Genomic DNA, 20,046 nt, shown 5'->3' on the forward strand with positions numbered 1-20,046 from the left:
ACGCAGTGCCCCCTAGTTACATCTGGCTAGACTGCAACTCGCTATGAATATAATTTCCAGATGGGTAAAACATTTTCAACCCGTGCTTGAAATAGCTTGAATTACAGACTACTGCAGAAATTGTAGTAAATGAGCGTACAACAACAGCAAATCTCCCTTTTGATGCAAGCAGGAATCCATAGGCCACATCAGACGAACAGATTGAGTATACGTTTTATTGATCTAGTCACGGTATATTATTGATAATCAATTCAGCAAATTAATTGTTTTGAGACATGCTGCCTGCTTTATTAATGAGGTTTATTCAAATGTACTGTTCAGGTCAGCTAAATTACATTAGAGATGTCTTAGAGAGGTCATTACAGGGAGACTCACCGACGGCCGGAGCATTGATACAGAGCTCTCTAGTCAACAGGAGGAAGGTCTGCCAGAATGTAAACATTAACCTACAACAATAAGAAACGTATTTAATAGGTTCAACTTTGCATGTTAACGTTTAAGTTGGTTTGCGGCGCCTCTTGCTTAAAGCCAATGACAATAATACAGTAAAAACAATATATAGATATACACTTCAATTCAAATATTTTGTGGGCAAGATATTGTTTTTTATATATATATATAAATATATACATTAAGTGTATGTGTGTAGTTACATATTTTTAAGTATAAATTTAACACACAAATACATAAATATACATAGAGTGGTGGCCAAAAATATTAGAACACTATTTTCACCAGCTGTGTGTCAGTAGGAAATATCAGTTTCCAAACATTCATTTTGCCATTAATTGTAATAATCCAGTGAGATTTTTTGTTTGCACAAGGAGTTTGACGACAGCTAGTGCTCCACACAGAGATCTGATCTCTTCACCCAGTCTGTCTGAAATGACATGAAGAAACAGGACAAACTGATACAGACTAAATCCAGAAGAACTGTGGCAATGTCTCCAAAATGCTTCAAGAAACCTGCCTGCAAAGCTACAGTGCTGTTAAATGTTTTAGGCACTTGTGTAAAACTATACTGTAAAATGAGGATTCTGACAAAAACATCATAAATAGATTTTCCTTATCGGTTAACTTCTATTATCTAAATTAATTCAACATTTGGTGTGACCATCCTCTGCATTTAAAGCAGCTTTAGCCCTAGGTGCACTTGCGGATAGTCTCTCAGGTAACTTTTCCTTAAATATACCTTATATGGACCCTTAAATGTGTGAACTTCAGAAGTCCCCTAATAATGATGAGGGGTTATGACCTGACCACCAGGTTCCTAGTGAGCCAGGCATCCAGGCAGGTTAAATTGGGATCTTGTCGGATTTGGGTGTGGCTACACTTGTTAAAGATTCATGACATATTTGAGCCTCCGCCCCAACCGTCCAGTGTCTGTTCTACAGCAGATGCAGCTCAGTGGACAGCTGGGGAGTAAAAATAACACTACACCAGTGCTTATGCACAGAAGTATCTAACCCTAAAATAACTACTAAAAACTGTAGAGTACATACAGTCATAAAGACGGTACTGTGTACTGATTCAAAAACAAAATGTAGCCTCATATCCTATACTTGCTGTTTACAGCAATATGGCATTCAAAGTTGTGCATTGCAAAGGTTTTATGTTCTTATTGAAAAATCTAATGTCTTCGTGGTTTATTAAATATTCATAAATAGTTCTTATCTTATATCTTATAAATCTTATATGCAGTCATATCATGTGTGAGTATATTAGCTTTGCACATTAACATTTCAGAGTTACAACATTTTGTGTACGGCGTCTACCTGCATTTATATCTGTGGAAATCATTGAAATGTGAACAAGTTTGGCCTATTAAATGAAGAGAAATTATGCTAATATATTTGATGAACTGAAGTTGGATATACAACAGAATTTCTGTTGTCCAAAATCACTGGCACCTGCTTACTTGTTATGTCATATGCAATGCTCCATACAGTATCACTTTCAATTGTCATATAGAGGGTATAAAAGATTATTTGGAGGTTGAACATCATGCACCTTAGCACAGCCGCTTAGGTTGCATCATATTATTCAGAGTAAGTATAGTGAAAAATATATGAAATAAATTTAAATGAAAACAAGCCAACCTGTAAAAGATCACTGAGGTCCAGGAGCATGTCTGCATATCAGTTAAGGGAACACAAAACGGCTAGATATTATCATTAAAAAGGATTGAAAGTGTGATAAAGATATAAACATCTTTATCCAACTACACAGCTAAAAAATAAGAATTCGATCCTGCTCCTTAATTAATCCTGGGTCACAGTGGTTAATTAAGCATCGGACAGCTCAGTAATTGTCACTGGGGGAGTTTTGACTTTACTGATCATCTCTACATCAACGGGCTTCAGGCAGGATCTCCTTATCTCTGCAAGAGATTGACCCTGACCATCTGTTACTGCTCACCTGAGCGCCACACACACACCTGAGGCACGTGTCTCTAATGTGACTAATGCCCCCCTTAGCAAAGAGATTAGCATCACTACAAGACAAGCTAATCCCACTTTATCAGGAGTCTGACGGCCTTAATTACGGCCTGCCATGAAAGACAGAGAGTATTTATACTTCTACGACTGACATCAGTGATACTGATAACCATTTTATCTCTCAAATGCTACAAGACCAGATATGAACCATTGGCAAAAACTGCAGGTGTACTGCAAAGGGTCAATATTACATGTTTAGCAGCATCATTCAAAAAAAGAGTGAAAATATATCCATGTTATTCATGTTAGGACATTTCTTTTAAGTGTTTAGTATTCTGAAAATTATAATTATGTTAAAAGAAATGTATGTATTATTTTTTTCCTGAAACACCAAGCAGATACAGATCTTCATGGTTCTAGATATCTTGCAATTATTAACAATCCAGTTTATTAATGCCCATATGATGATGGTTCTCAACCTTTTTGACTCCAAGCCAATGCCCTCATGGTCCACAACAATATTTGAGGGTCCCATGATTTTTTCAGTCATTTGCGATTTACTCTATAAAGATTATTTTATTATTATTTAACTTCTAAAATACTTAATATTTTATAACACTAAAATAAAACCTAAAACTTGGAAAATCCCGGTTTTCCAAGAACAACCATTTCTGACTGGGTAAAGCAAAGCTAGGTAAAATAAATAAATAAAGGAAACAAGAAAGAAAGAAAGAAAGAAAGAAAGAAAGAACTTTTTAATGAAAGTATGAGATTTCCCTATGGATTTATCACAAATATGCATATTTGTTCATATGCATTTAAAGGGATCCTTGTATTTAGAACTGGGTATTTATGTATGAAATGTACTGAATCTAAAAGAATCTGATGATGAGTCTCTGAAACCATGACCTGTAAGTTCTGGCAGACATGTGAGAATTGACAGATCAAGGTAGGTGAATCAATGTTTCCAGAAAAAGTCAATCATCACCTAAAGAACCTGGTTTCAACAGATGTGAGGTGGCTAAAAGCACTGCTAAAAGCACTGCTAAATGGCAAGAATGAACAAAAAATATATATGATGAAATATTTTAATGAATCCTAAGTTAATAGTAAATACTTTAGGTGAGAATTACCTAAAAAAAACTATTTTAAGTGAAATCTAAAAATAATACAGTTATCCATATACAGGTCTGTATATCATATCACAATGATGCATGAGATAAATGCATGAATGTTTGTTGAGGCACAGCAGAACAGTACACATTTAAAAATAGGACAGTATTTGGAATGGGTTTGGCAGTCTGTAAAGTACTGGACGAGTTCTTTTTGTGTTTCTGCTCTTTAGCATGAAGTCCCATATCTTAGCACGCAACTAAAACAGCCGCACCCAGAGACAGGTAACAACTCTAAACGCCACACCAGGTAAGCAGTCAGGCCTGACGCTTCACAAAAGCAGAGTGGAGATCTGGGTGTGTCCCAAGCAGACACATGGGACGGTGCTTGTCAATGTGAGTAAGAGTCTGTCTTTTCATGAGACAGAGTGAAAGCAGTGGTGTAACACTATCCAGGAGTGCTGGGTTGTAACAGGAGTGGTGAGTCTCAAACTCAAAATCTGGGAACAGAATTATGACAGGTTGGGGGAAAAACAAAAATGTGGAGGAGGGGAATGATTTTCTCTCAACTATCACTTCAGAATTCCACTTCAGTCTCTGGGACTTAGGTCAAATAAGTGTCACTTCAGTAGCTTTTGAACACAACTACGACAGAGATTGAAAATCTGAGCTGTTTTCTATTATTTACTTCAGGGAACATCCTCCGAGTTTCTGAAAGATGCAGTAAAAACACTCTTCCTCTTCCTTTTTTCCTCTCTTGCAGTACTATTGTTTTCACATCCTGACACGTCTCTTCAGACCCTAAACCAGGTTTTCCCTGGGGAAAGTATGAACTGATAAAAGAGACAACCATAGACCAGCATGAACTTCTACACTGGTTCAGACTGGATTATGCTGGTTTGGTTCTGGTTCTAATGAAGCTGCCTAATCAAAGAAATCTTGCAAAAAAATTCAGCTACTTGCTTATAACAGCAACCAAAACATTGTATCACTCACAGAACTATATATAAAGGTGTATATAAGTTCACATTTCATATATAGATATGTCAAATCCATGACTACAGAATTTTGCTAAAGGAATTTTTCTATTAAAAGCCAGAGATTTACTCTTTTTGTTATAACCTAATTTGGATAAGGTGCCAAACCCCATGGAGTACCATTCACAAAGGATGTAACTAGGGTTTCACTCCCTAGGGATCAATGTGAGAAGGATACGTGGCGTTCCCTCTGTCCTGCAGACCAGGTAGAGGCAGGCGGCTATGACGTGTGTCATCTTTCGCCCTCGTGTCAAGTGCTTGCTCACCACCATCTTGAAGAAATTAAAGGCCGTGTCTAGGCAGTGCTGGTTCAGCTGCAGCTGGCTGCCGAGGTTGTGTATCTGTCGTTTCCCTAGAGACAGGACACACATATGCATCAGATTGAACAAACACACACAGATCCACACATGCACACTTGCGCACCAAGGCATGACTTCACACGCAGGTGTTTGGTTTTCCAGTAGCACTGATGTCATGAGAACGGTGCACAGCCAGACAGGCTTTTAATGGAGACTGGAAGTGAAAACGGGCAGAGAGACAGCTGTTTTATGTCCCATATGAGGCCATGTCCCTCTTTTCCTTTCCTTCACAGTCGCTCATACATTTACTCCTTCACAGAGGATCTCAAAACAGGCCAAGTTGTAATTCATTGGACACAGAATAAATCAGTCTGCCTGAAATCCCACACTGGACTTAAATGAGTTTAACATATTCAATCCACATTTTAAAAGTCCAGTGGGCTATCTGGCAGATTTCTGTTTACTTAACACATCATTTAGCAACAGACCTTGTTCACCCAGACGGTGAAAGTTTCCCAGATTGTAAACAATGAGAATGATTTAGGCCGCTTCACCATGTCATAGCACGCAAAGCTTTTTTTTCTGGGCAGAAAGGCTTCAGATGTGATGGAGTTGATGAGTTTGACATGTTCCAGTCATTCATTATGCTTGAAATTCCACATGTAAACGTGTTTATAAGAAGCAAATGCTTTCATCAATCTGTCCTCTAAATGTGCAAATATGTGATAATGAGTTCAGCAGATGCATAGACGCATCTAACTTTTTATTTAACCTGTAGATTCTGGAAACCGATGATCCCCATGGGGTGGAGAGTGGGTCCTTAGAATTTATGGGTATTTTTAATTATTTCTCCATTAAGAAATGAACACAAATGTGATGTAACTATACTTTAACAGTGGGTATAAGATTCAAGTCAACTTAATATTTTCACATAATATTTTAATTTGTTTATATTTTAATATGTAATTAAGTAAATAAAAATATATATATTCAGTATATTTTTACATGTTTACATATTTTATACTATTTTATGTTTTACAGTTAACCAGTAAACATAAAAATAGATGGCTGCCGGAAAGGTGGTCCCTTGCAGCATATTTGGGGGATTGGCATCAATAAGTATAAAAACTTTTGCTTTGCTTTGCTTTTTGCCAACAGTATAGATAGAGCCACAGATGTTAATGTGGATGTTTGACTATTTGTTCTCCAACTGTGGAGCCCAAAGCTACAGTGTCAAGTGTCATGTTGGCAGGCCAAGACCAAAAATAACTCTAAAAGCTTTTAAGAGCGTAATCCTTCTATTCTGGAAGCACCGTGTGCCAACTCTCCGGTACACACTCCGGACCGGTCTAATCCCAGAGTATTTTTTATGCTGTTTATGCCATTGGATTATCCAGGTCTGCGGTGACCTCTCTGAATGACAGCAGAATTACATAACGGCATACAACACTGCAGGGACACGGGACACGGGACACCTTTATTTAATGAATGAAATCTTTTGTTTGTGACCACAGGAAGACATTCATAAATCAGAACATTTTATATAAAATAAAACTACCATTTAAAACAATGACCCTTGGTGCATTTGGACAGTCATCCATGCCTGGTGTTAGGCTTGCTCAGCGGAAATGATGAGACGGCCTACAGGGACGAGCTTCAGCATCTAGCAACATGGTGTGACTAGACATGTGGCGGTATTCGTTAATGCAATATATCATGGTAATGGTTATGAATATGAACAATATTGTTATTGTGGGCACTTCTAAATACCATTAATAAATATTACAAATTATTTAGAATTTGGAATGCATTTTAAGAATACCGTATGCTGCTTAAAAGATGCTTATGCACTCTGATGTAAACAAGTATACATGAGAAGCACATGGGGGAACACGTGAGAGACGCGCTGAATGAAAGCACATTCACTCTCTGACAGCAGATGGCGCTAAACTACAGAAAATGCAGCCGTTACCCTGGATACCCCATAAATAAAGCAGCTGCCCTACTTTATAAAAAGTAGCCATTAAGATTTGTAGATTTGCTGTGCTGTTCATCGCAGTGCTTTTTTTACTATTTATTCTGGACTACAACATACCCTATATATTGTTTAAAAGTGTTTTGATTCTTTTATTGTTCGTTCACACGTTACATTAGGGGTTCATTGCTAGTTAATATTAGTTAATTAATTAGCTAACATAAACTGCCAATGAAACCTACTTCTAAACATTTATTAATCTTAGGTATTCCAAATAGTTACGTTGTTAAAATCTAAAGTTGCAACTGTGCCATTTAATGAGCTGACATAAACTAAGACTATTTTTTTTTACAAAGATTAATAACTTCTGTAGCAAATGTAACTATTTCTCATTGTGAATGTTAATGCACTAACTAAAGTTAACTAATGAGATCTTAGATTTTAAAGTGATACCTATTGGTCTTTATAGTTCTTTTGCACTTTAATCTGTGTAAAACTTCTAAATGTATATATTTTTCTGTATTGCTTTATTGCATAGTTATTTTTGTTATAAGAAAAAAGTTATGTTGGTGTGGTGTTGTGCAGTGTATAAGACACATGCCATTGGTGTGAGAGATCCGGGTTCGAATCCACTGTAAGACACCAATTTGTCCCTGGGCAAGACACTTAACCCCTAGTTGCTCCAGGGGCATGTGACCTCTGACATACATGCTAAGTTGCTTTGGATAAAAGCGTCAGCTAAATGAAATGAGTTATTAATACTGTTTAAATGACCATTTTTACAATACCGTATACTGTGATAAAAAACATTAGCAATTAATCGCAACATGAAAATTTGATACCGACATATCCCTAAGTGTGACAACAATAACCTTGCACTCACACCAAGAAGACCAAAGAGCTGATTGTAGACCACCGACAGACTATGAAGGGCCACACACATACTCCTATCTACATTGATGGAGCTGAAGTGGAGCATGTAGCAGGCTTCAAGTTCCTTGGTGTTCATCTCTCTGAGGATCTTTCCTGGTTCTTTAATACCTCCATACTGATCAAAAGGGCACAACAGCACCTTTACTTCCTTATAAAACTATGGGAAGCCCACCTTTCACCCCACATTCTGCTGAACTTTTACCGTTGCAACATTGAAACCATTCTCACAAACTGCATCACAGTGTGGTATGGCAACTGCACTGTATCGGACCAGAAAGCCCTCAAGCAGGTGGTGAAATCTGCCCAATACACCACTGGTGTCAGGCTACCCTCCATCAAAGACATTTACCACAAACGCTGCCTAGGAGAGTGAGAAGTTTCATCAAAGACTCCTCTCACCCCAATCACAGACTGTTCACTCCTCTCCCTCACACCAGCAAGACTCAGGAACAGTTTCTTTCCCTCAGCTGTCAGCCTTAACAAAAAAAAGAAAAAGAAAAACTGCACTGTACAATAACCTGTCTGCACTCCTCATTCACAATGTTCTTATTCCCTCTGTTTTTGCACATTCCTCTGATATTTTGCACATTCTCCTTGCACATTTCTACCTCTGGATGCCATTTGTTTTTGGTCATTTGCCATAAATAAACATATGCTATCTACGTGCCTCACTGTATAATGCACCTTCTGTTTATACTCAGTGTAATGCACTTTCTGTTCATACTTTCTTTGCACCCTATGTTGTATGTACAGTAATTTACATTGAGCTGGTCTCTGCCCTTCTAACTCATAACTTGCACTACATGTCATAATATAGCTTGTACACGTATTCTATATTTATTTGCACTATTTATTATTTGCACTTCTGGTTAGAAGCTAACTGCATTTCATTGGCTCTGTACTTGTACTCTGCACAGCGACAATAAAGTTGAATCTAATCTAATCTCATTACGTGGGACTCATTTAAAAAGTTTTTGAACTGTTCTGAGAACTTTCTGTGAGAAACTAAGTCTGAATTATGTGTTTATACAGTTGGTGACCTTGATTCTGAAAGTATTTTGCACTCAGTTAAAGCTCTGACAATGCACCAAGACAAATAGCTGTAACTGAGCAATGTATAAATATAATGCCACAAAACTTACGGCTCTCACTGCTCTCTCATTCAGACACACACTCACATATTTACACAATGCCCTTCCTTATATTTGCTAAATCAACACACACCTGGAAACCAAAGACATTTATTAGAGAGCTCCATGAAAAGGAGCAACAGTTAATTGCATCTTGTGTGTTTTTCAGAAAAGCGCAGATGCAAATGATGTAAATTTAATTAGCACTTGAGATGTAACTGGGTCAGAAATTAATGCAGATGATTTACTGAAACGTATTATTAAAGGAACATGCATCAACAGGAATACTAAAGGAAATGTATCTAATGGCACCAGATTTGATTTGAATTAAAATTACAGTCAATCATATGGCTTTGTCCCAGAATATAAAGAATATAATGCAAGAGCCATATGGGCTATTGTATTGAACACTTATGGTACTTTTTTATTTTTGGTGACTGGTCATTCACTGACTGCACCTACACACCTCTGCTGACTAATATAAAGGTGCACCTACCGTTCTGGAGCGTCTGAGCTTGCGATTCTTTTCCCAGACTTGTGTGGAAACCAGTGCCCAAAACCGGAGCTTTGGAAGTACCTGAAAACAACACAAAAAATACAATTCATTACTGTTAATGATAAAGGCCAAGCTGAAATCATACAATTACAATAAAAAGAAATAGTTTTGTTTCATAATATACTGTATAAACAGGTGCACAATTAAATCCTAGTATTTGACAGTGACCTTTAAGGATTTGAATAAAGCTTTAGCGCACTCCAGTGGTTGTCTGTGTAAAAACAGCATTATAATTATATCACAGACCGGGTGCCGATGTCACTACACAAAAAAGAGATTGTTTGACACTTGAGACTGATAATATATATATATATATATATATATATATATATATATATATATATATATATATATATATATATATATATATATATATATATATATATATATATATATACACACACACACACCTTTTTTTCCTATCTAGCTTTTTTTTTTTTTTTTGTCATGTATGTTAGCTGCTGCTTTGTGTAGGTTCCTGCGACCAATTTACAATACATCTGAACATACAAAGCTGTAATACAACATATTGAATGCCAAAACTGACATGCAGAACTGATATAACACAGGCTTCTCTTCTTATGCTTTCAAATCTGTGACATGAATGGAAGTTCTGTTACCACTGCTCCACAAGGTCAAGAAAATGTCAGTATATAATGGTAATTTTTTTTTAAATCCAAAGCTGTAATGAATTGTATGTATAGCTCCAGGTGACATTGACACTGAGTGTTGCGATCGATATTTCTGGGTGTCTGTTGATATGGGCTTTGCAGGCCATGTCCCGAGATTTGAGAGTGTAGGTATGGTGCTATGGCTTGACAAAAATCTGTACCACAAACTATTACATATTTTAATTCTCCTATCAATACACATTTTTTAAGTTGAAAATAGAGTGCATATTATTAGTGAGTACACAGTGAGGATCTTGAATGCACGGGCATCTCTGAGGGCTTCCTATTTCTCCTGCCATACTGAAAACCTGTTGTATGATGTCTTGTAGAATGACTACAACTTCCTTTTCAAGCTGAATGTTGTTTTGACTGACCATACGGGGAGAGAGAATAAATACACTCTCTCAAAGACATGCACACCGCTCGTTGACAGGTCTGAAAAGAGATCCTCTGTGAAGAAAACTAGTATGACTGAGCAAGGCAGGCAATTTAAATCCTGTGTGGTATGCAGCTGTGTTGCTTATGTCAATTAAATTTAAGGTAATTTAAATAAAGCTGGAATAACATATAAATATTGGGTGAAAATGAGAAAAAAATAAGGTCAAATTAAAATACTAAAATGACAAAAACTGAAATAAAGCTTAACATAGTTACCAAAAAAAAAAACATGTAAGAATTACTAAAACTTAAAATAAAATTAAAATATATAAATAAAATCTATTTCAAACTATGAATAATTATTACAATTGTATAGAAAAAATACTAAAGCTGGTCAACAATATCTGGTTTTCTCTAAATACACCCTGCACCACTAAAGCAGCATGGCTGGCTGCTCTCGCTTTTGTAAGAAATATTATCGCTTTAACGTGTGAACTTCTACGGTTTTAATTTCTCTTTGCCATCTCTTTTGCTTCTTGTAGGCCCAGAGATCTGGCATCTCTGAATGGCAGATAATGTTCCTGAATCAGGACGGTTTGGATGCATTGTCCATCCATTTCCATTTTAATTGATCAGGTTCTACTATGACAGTATCTCAGGATTTTCAACATGAAGGCTGAAACCTGCCTATTGTTTCCTCAGATTGACGGCATCGCTGTTGAGGTGATTCATGCAAGAGTGTTTTTCAGGCAGAAATGGGTGATAGTGATGCTTGACTCGTCTGCAGCATGCACGATAGGTAACTCATTGGCCATGTTCAAATTCTGATACATTACAGAACTGATTGTTATTGGACTAATTGCACATACAATACCCTTATTGTAAATAACAATTCAAGCTGTCATAGGCTGTCTATCATATCTATTAGCCCCTAGTTCATTTGATGGAGTGATGTTGCACTCCTAAAGTCATGACCCCGCTGGTTCTGGACCTCTTTGGGTTTGTAAGCAGTAGTATTGAGCTGTGTGTGGATGCTTAGCTCATGGACGAGGCCACCAGGACAGCCATGGGTTGGTTACATACTGGGCGAAGATGGGCAGGTGGTGCAAAAGTTGTTAGTCCACCATAAATGTGACAGGGGGAAATAGCAAGGAGATATTTGAATTATTTACAAATAAACTAGTGTTTTCTGAGTATGTGTCACAAGGATGAAGTTGCCTGTCTCGCCATTTCCTCACTAGATGCGCCTTTAGAGAAAAAACTTTACGGATTATGATTATGATGAAAGAGTTTTTGTTTTCGATTTGTTTTATTTCATTAAGTAGTCATTTAAAGCTTTCTATAGATATATTTATCATGTCTGTGAGGCATGTTTTCACTGAGTGTCGGTTGATTTTTGTACTCCTGTTAAAGACGAAACAGCAGAAAGTGCAACGTTTTGTTGATATTGTGAGTGCACACAAATAAAAGTAGATCCTTTGCAGTTATGAATGATGTATTACTCTTATCTTTATGAGCAAAAACGATGGTGTATCTACTGAAAAAATTGCAAGTGATCACGCTGACATCTGTACTGAAGCGTCTCCACAAAAACTATTGGATATAGCGCACATTTATCTGGGTCTAACGTTTAAACATTGTTATATGCTTCAACTATTTTATATCTATAGATTTTATTTTAGACAAGCCGTGATGATTTGAGAAGGCTAAATTGATCAAACATAGGCTCACTGTCTGCCACTGGCAGCTTGGTCATTACTTTAAAAAAAAAAAAAAAACTAAAACTTATATTTGGGTGCACCTAACTTTTGTGCTGGTACACCTAATAAAAAAGGTTAGGCGCACCTGTGCAACCAGTGGGTAAAGTTGGTCTAGAGCCCTGTTTGTCATGCTGAGGAAAATGCAATGAGATTTGGCAAATAACATGTCAGTCCCAGTGTGTAATGTATGGCATACCATTTTTGCAAATAAAATGCTTTGTAGATCTCTAACTGTAAAGTTAAGTTGCAATTTTTTTTTTTCAATTAGTATAAATGTGTGCTAAACCAAAATGCCATCTTATCTCACATTTATATGAAGAACTACACATAAATATTTATCTAAATAATTTACTACCCTGGAACATGCTAACATGGAAACCATTACATGAAAAATATATTTTATATTAAATTACAAGAATAATTTTCTCCAGTTGCTCTTTTTGTGATAATTCTGATTTTGGATGGATATGTCCATTAAATGTCAGAAATTATTAGTAGTGAAATTTATAATGAGCGTGTATTGTATTAGAAGGATGTGGTACTGGCCTCTGCTGATTATGATTAATCTGGAAAAGAACATTTTTACAAAATAAATCTGATTCTGTTGATTGTCGAATTCCACATTCACAGATCCAAAGATTTCAATTCTAGACTGCTCTTTTTTTGTTTTATGAAAAAAAACTGTGGAATACCTTACATCAGTTAAATTGCCTGGAACCAAAAAAAAAAGCAAAAACATTACCATTGCCACTGGTGCCCCTCAAAACATGGATGATACTGGACCCACCTGTGTTTAGGTTCAAGTGAACAACTCTTAGCATCAGCTGACAGGAACTGGCCGACAGCTGAAGACACCCCTCCACTGGTTTCCACAAACTGAACCTCAGACACGATGATATTGTCCTCCAGAACCGACCGCACTCGCCCGGGCCGGGTCTGTGTGACACTGACGACTCATACTGGCAGCAAGATTCAAACCTGAGGAAGATCACAAGAGCACCAGGACTGAACAAGAAACATCGGACTTAACACACTATACATTAGACAACGTATTAGATTATTTAACTAATATGTAAGTTTACTGTTATCCAGATATTACATCAAAATACGCAATAAAATCTCATGAGACTTCTAGGTCATGATTGTTTAAGTAAACTATACAGTAGGTCCTGAGCAAGATCTCTGGATCACAAATATCCTCGCTACATAACATAGTTTTCGCTTCAACACAAGTTAACCAATTGAGCCTCCTTCATTGTCGTCCATGAATCTTTTGTCCCCCTATTCGGATTAACGTTACACTTATATTAGAATTATCTTTAATGTATATTTCTAACGTCTATAAACCTTACTAAGCTCGTGTTCTGGTATGTGCATAACGCATATGCTACCAAATGAAAAGCTAATTTGCATTAGACGTGATACAAATGTAAACTTAAAACAAACAGCACATTTCCATCGTTTTATTCTGTATTTCATATAATAAAGACTTTTTTTTCAACTGATTAAACTGCAATCATTGACTATCATGTTTAAAAGGAATAAATTCATTTTTATGGTAAAATATTTAATTTGATTCATAACACCATTACTATTTTGACTCTCTTCCAAACTGCGATTCAACATTGAGGGCTGTTCTAAAAACTGAAGTTGGAAAATAAATTCTTCTTTTAGTTATTTTGCTTGGTTTATTTAACTAATATGTGTAATATATGGCAAAATACAGGTTTTGAAAATATTAATTATGAATGTATCTTTATAGTTATTCTACTTAGTTAAGCACTTACATTCAAGAAAACCCTATTTTGATAATGCACTGGTCTGGTCTTAAAGCGCGATAATATGAAGGAGTGTGTTCTTCTTGTTTAGCCGATACGTTATCGCTCTTTCTCTTACTGGCTTGATAAAATAAAGTTTTGCTCGTTATATTTGTTGTCGTGAGTCTGTTCTTGAAATATAAGCAACGCTAGGTTAAAAATAATAAAATTGATAATCGATTAAATTTAAGACTTTTATTTTGTTGAGTTTAAGACATGCTGACCGGGAAGTAAATGTTGTGCAATTCAAAATGTTCGCAGATAGTTTTAGTGAAAAGTTAAAATAACAATTAAACGTTGTTTTATTAACCTTACACTGTTTAAATGGGGATTCACGAGAGCTGATGGAGTGGGAACAGCTGGATCTGAATCCAAGGATTATTGCTGCTGTTAAAAAAGGTTAGCGAGAAAATCCACCCTGAGTAAACCTATACTCATATTGAATGCGCTCCTCGTTTAATGTTATCTTATTGTTCAGCCAATTTCAGATCAGCGAAGGACATCCTCTGTGTGTCAGGTCCGGATGTGCAGAGACTGACGCGCTTGTCGAAGGCTGATGTTCAGAGGTTGCATGTTTGTGTAGCAGCTGTTGTCTTCAAGTCCAAGCCGCTCTCAGGTGGGCTTCGATATACTACTGTAACACTACTTTTCAGTTTAAATAAATGATCAAAAATAAATGAATCAGCAATTTTGATTCCAAACTATTGTTTTAATATATTCTCAGCACTACAGCTGCTCCGGGGAGAATGTCCTGTTTTGGAGGCCGGACACAGGCTCTCTTTTGCCTGCCCCGTCCTGGACGGTCTGATGCGCGGTGGTGTCCCGGTACGAGGAATAACGGAGCTGGCCGGCGAGAGTGCTGCTGGGAAAACTCAGTTCTGTCTGCAACTCTGTCTGTCTGTCCAGTATCCGCAGGAAAATGGAGGACTTAACTCTGGTAAGGGGACATGAAACACCTTTTATTTGTTTGTTTTGTCACTAGAATAGAAACGAACTGTTAAGAGAAAAAAAGAAAATATTTTCCCAGACTAGAAATTGAAACATATAACCATTATTAATCAGGGTCTCCCAACTCGAATCAAAGATTTGATAACTGGATAAGGATCTTAAGCCAGTTTCTATCTGATAAAATAAAAATTGTAGGCTAATCATTTTAATGATGTCTAGAAAGCGGACACACACAAATTCTAGATCTAAAACTCACACTTTTAGAATGCAATGAATTGTCCAGGTTTTCCAAGACAATTGGAATCCCAGTTCTTTAATAAAAAAATATATATATTATTTAGGGAGGTCAGTAAAATAATTATATAAATTATTTAGGTTATTTTGATGATTGATATATTTTACATCATTTTAAGTCATCTTGAGGCCCCCTTGGAAGTAGGTTTGGGAATCCAAAATCATTTCAAATGGCAGAATTGGATACTTACGGTCAGGAATTGGACACTTACAATTAAAATTATGGTTTCAAATCCACCTATCAATTCCTGTTTGCACTTTTTTGTAGGTGGCAAAGTGGGGCTGTTAAAATGTATTTATCTTTGAATAATGAATGTATTTGTCTTTGAATAATGAATGTATTTGTCTTTGAATAATTAATTCAAGAACTAAACCACTGATTCATCCAGTAATGAAACGAGTAAATCTTTAGTGAGCCTTTAGATCATTCAATTCATAAATTCGATGAGATTTCGTTTAGGTGTCTAATATTTTTTCTTTGAATTGTGAGAGAACCACAATCTCCATTTTAAAAAAAGTCTCAATTTATCCAGAATCATACAGCTCTATTTTGCACACAAACTGCTCTTAATCGAGTCCAGTTTTGATGCAGCCTGCTCATTTTTGTTCATGGTAAGAGACAGAGTAAATATGTTTGATGTCTAAATGTTTGACTCAATTTCTTTTTAACCACTTTGGAATCAGAATTGGAATCAATAAGCAGAATTGGAATTGATAAAATTCAAACAATACCCAACCCTACTTGGAAGTTTTCTGAGCTCTCCCAATGGGCCTTGGCCCCCTGGTTGAGGACCACTGCTATAGATTGCTGACATTTCAACTAAGAAACACATCGAGTATAGTTTGAGATCTCTTTTGAAATTGGCAATGTGAGATTACTGTGGTAAAAGGAAAGTTCGGAAGAAAGTAATCATTTTAAATGTCTGCTTAACTGCTGTATTAACTCACATTTTATATGCTCATTTAACAGGAGCTGTTTATATTTGCACCGAGGATTCTTTCCCTATCAAACGACTACGGCAACTCATTACCCAGCAGCCCCAGCTCAGACCAGATCTGCCACCAGCTCTGATTCGCAGCCGGCATTTTAGTGACAACATCTACATCGAGCATGCAGCTGACCTTGTAAGACTGGCAAACATTCCTCTTATTACAGTAATAACCATCAGAAAGCTCTTAATGCTGGTTGATGTGTGATCAGGAGGCTCTGCAGGCGTGCGTGTCTCAGCGTGTGCCTGTGCTGCTGAAGCGAGGACTGGTCAGACTGCTGGTGGTGGACTCTGTGGCTGCTCTGTTTCGCAGTGAGTTTCAGGCTGACGAGGCTGTGCAGAGGTCACGCCACCTGCTGGCCTTTTCCAACATACTTCACCGCCTGAGTCATGAATATGGTGCACCTGTAGTCTGTGTCAACCAGGTTAGACACGCATCTCATTTCTAACACCTAATCAGAAAGACTACACAATATGCTCTGAATGTAAATAACATGCAAATTGTTCTTATGCTATTTCTCTGCTCCAGGTTACAGATGTTGTGGATGGACCAAATCCAGGAAGATGTGACTATGGGTGAGTGTGTTTGTGTCAGTTTAGCCGGCAGCAAAACCGACCGTATACAGTGGCGAGAAAAAGTATGTGAACCCATTAGAATTTGGTTGGTTTTCTGCATTATTAATATCATTTGATCTTCATTCAATTCCCAAGCTAACGACACGTGAAGTACAACTAAACTAAAATGTTTCATGTCATTTATTGAACACATCCCAGTAAATATTCAGCATATTATGCTATATAAACTTGAGAATTTGATAAAGATTAGATAAAAAAAAATTGGCCATTTAATGCATAATACTAACCACTTCCAATGGGTTCACATAATTCTTGCCACTGTATAAAAGCTTAGCTCATTTCAGAAGGTTTGGTGTATTTACAACACTGGGCCAATCATATTTTGAGCTTCTGGTGCTCTATAATGAGTTGTTTTAACTGATTATACACAGGCTGGTGGGGAGTAAGGTGCTTCCTGCATTGGGCATTGCTTGGGCTAACCAGGTGATGGTGAGACTCATGCTCAGGAGACTGCCAGGGCAAGTTCAGTCAGACGGCCGAAGCAGTGCTCCGCGGAAATTAGAAGTGGTTTTTGCTCCACACCTCCCTCGAGCGAGCTGTCTGTGTGGAGTTTGGGAAGAAGGAGTGAGAGGGATCCCTGATGACCACTCAGACCTGCAGCCACAGGGCTCTTCATGATGAACCATCAGCAAAAGGAGCAGATGGACAGGACTACTTAAAACACATGTTGTTAAAACATGGCAGTTAAAAGCTGCTAATGGACATAAATGTTTATAAAGGACATTTAAAACAAATGCACATTATTTTTAATACACGATTCTTACAGGTATTACATGCAAATAGTTAATCCTATTTTTATAATCATTTTAATTTTTATTATTATTATTTTGCCTTTGGTACAGAATAAATGTTTTCCTCAGATATGTGTTGTCAGAGTTTTCAGACATATAGTTCCAAGCAGCAATAAGTAAAGTGAATAAAGCCCAATTGTTACCTCACACCTGCCCTTGAAAGAGAACCGGTTATTTTGTTCTCTCATATAAGAAAACAAAGCAAAGTAATTCAATTTGCTCTAGAACCATTTGTAGTCCAGTCAGTCTTCGATCGATCTACCGACCTTCAACACTCAAAACAAGGACAGATGGCATCAGTTGAGATTAGGCTTTGGTATTTCAAACAGAAAGGCAAATAGACATTTTTCAGAAAAGCTGTTGTTTTCATGCCATGGTGTGCCCCAGTGGTAAACCCTAACTGTGTAGCAAAAATGATCATGTGACAATGTAAAATTCAAATTTATTTAATGTTGCACATGTTCCTTCTTACCATGAAATCAGTTTTTCTGTTTGGGGGAAGTTCAATGTATATTTAGAGAGCTTAAGAGCAAAAGAGAAAAATACATATTTAGTGATCCCCTGTTTTATAGCAATTATCGTTTTACCTTAATATCTTTTTGGGACATTTTATGAGTCACTATTTAGGATGTGTTGGAAGCCATCTGCTCCAGCAGAGGGAGCTGAGATCCAACAAAACTCATCGCCTACATGCCACATGGGATTGCCCTGTGGATAGAAATCATTGACAGTCTGCCTTGCCACAGAAGTGGAGGGACCATGATATCAATGTCTGATCCACAGCAAATTAAGCTTTCTAGTCTATATAACAGATGGCAAAAAGTGCAAAGGATGCTGTTTAAAATTGTTTTAGAAAAAAAAAAAACCTGTAAAGGGATGGCAGTGATCTCTGTGGTTGCTGTGAGACAAGGACGAATGAAGGACATGATGTAAAATTGCATTATTTTACTCGGTGAGCCAAGGTTTAGCTGTTTAGGATAGCCTCATTAGCTATGCTAACCCGTTAAACTAATTAACACTGATGGTCACTCACAATCTGATCTGTATTCACACTACTTTTCAAAAGTTAGGGTAAACAGTAGTGTATATAACAGATATTTGTTATATTAGATGTTTTAAGTACCCAGTTTGTTTAAAGAGCTCCTAGTTTTTTCCTCTCTGCTGCCTTTCACATCAGATCAATTGATTTATGAGACATGCTGGGTCTACTACTGCGGACCAAACCATATTGCAGATCTGTGAAAAACCCCTGAGTCACTCCACTCTATTTCACACTGTTTTTCACAGTACATTTAAAACAGGATTTTGCATCCATCGCACTGCAACCCTTAACTTAACCCCCCTCCATCCCCTCCTGCAAACACACACACACTGTGATCCTTCCACTCAGCTGTTTACTGCCGCGCTGATGAAAACCTTGTTATGTAACTCCACCGGTCTTAACGGGCTACACACAGACGGGCTTTCAGAAAACATGCATAACCGCCCACATCTGCCACCCTCTTCAAAATGACTGCCGGGCTTTGAGAGCTCCTCACACACCGAGCAGTCATAACCCGGACCCTGGTTAGTCAGGCAGGAGTCTGTTAGTATGCATCCCACGTCTGCTCGTCTCAGTCAGAGCATCAGAGAGACGGATGCAGTGACTGCAGGCTGCAACACCCTCTCTCTCTCTCGTACAAACATGCATATACGGCCATCTTGGAGAAGAGGAGGAGGAAAATTGATTCTTGTGTTGAGCCCTGAGGAGAAATGTGGAGCATGTGTATGTGGAAATATATTCTGAATATTATATCAAAGAAAGACGAGGAGCACAGCTGTGAAAACATAACAGTTTCACACCATGACATCTTTACAGACACTCACTTACCCACTTTTAGTTTCTATCTTAAATGTTAGACTATACTTTCCCTGTCTGTTTATCGATCTATCTATCTATCGGTTTTATGTCATTTTATTTTAATTAAATCTGACTTATTCCTATTGCAGAATATTATCACGTCCCAGCTCCTATCAAATGAGAAACAGCTGCACTCCAATATCTCTCCAAAACACAGAATTGCAAGAATAAAGACATAAAGTATATATGTGTGATGAATATAAAAAGACATTGATTTATAATAAAAGTCAAAAGAGAGATGAGAGTCTGAATGGCTTTTGTGGCGAGAGACAGGGAGCAGCTGGGCGGTTGCTAAGACAACCAGGATTAGTCCTGCGCCATTGGCCCTCGGCTGCACCGCAGACTCTTTCTCCAGGAGGTCCGAACTCCATCCCACCTGGAC

At 37.3% G+C, this 20,046-nt stretch overlaps 1 protein-coding gene and 1 pseudogene across 1 annotated transcript; one reads left to right on the forward strand and one right to left on the reverse strand.

The window, feature by feature from the left end:
- The window catches only part of LOC127983529 (transcription factor IIIB 90 kDa subunit-like), a 36,987-nt pseudogene extending 24,702 nt beyond the window's left edge, over positions 1 to 12,285 (reverse strand).
- A 1,947-nt stretch (positions 12,286 to 14,232) lies between these two features.
- xrcc3 (X-ray repair complementing defective repair in Chinese hamster cells 3) lies at positions 14,233 to 17,834 on the forward strand. The gene is made up of 7 exons (XM_052585660.1): positions 14,233 to 14,505; positions 14,585 to 14,722; positions 14,831 to 15,043; positions 16,319 to 16,473; positions 16,550 to 16,762; positions 16,867 to 16,913; positions 17,345 to 17,834. Exons 1-7 carry the CDS (start codon positions 14,451 to 14,453, stop codon positions 17,589 to 17,591), a joined length of 1,068 nt encoding a protein of 355 aa, XP_052441620.1. The 5' UTR covers positions 14,233 to 14,450; the 3' UTR covers positions 17,592 to 17,834.
- Positions 17,835 to 20,046: the final 2,212 nt, after the last annotated feature.

Source organism: Carassius gibelio, chromosome B20, assembly GCF_023724105.1.
Source record: "Carassius gibelio isolate Cgi1373 ecotype wild population from Czech Republic chromosome B20, carGib1.2-hapl.c, whole genome shotgun sequence".
NCBI classification, from domain to species: Eukaryota; Metazoa; Chordata; class Actinopteri; order Cypriniformes; family Cyprinidae; genus Carassius; species Carassius gibelio.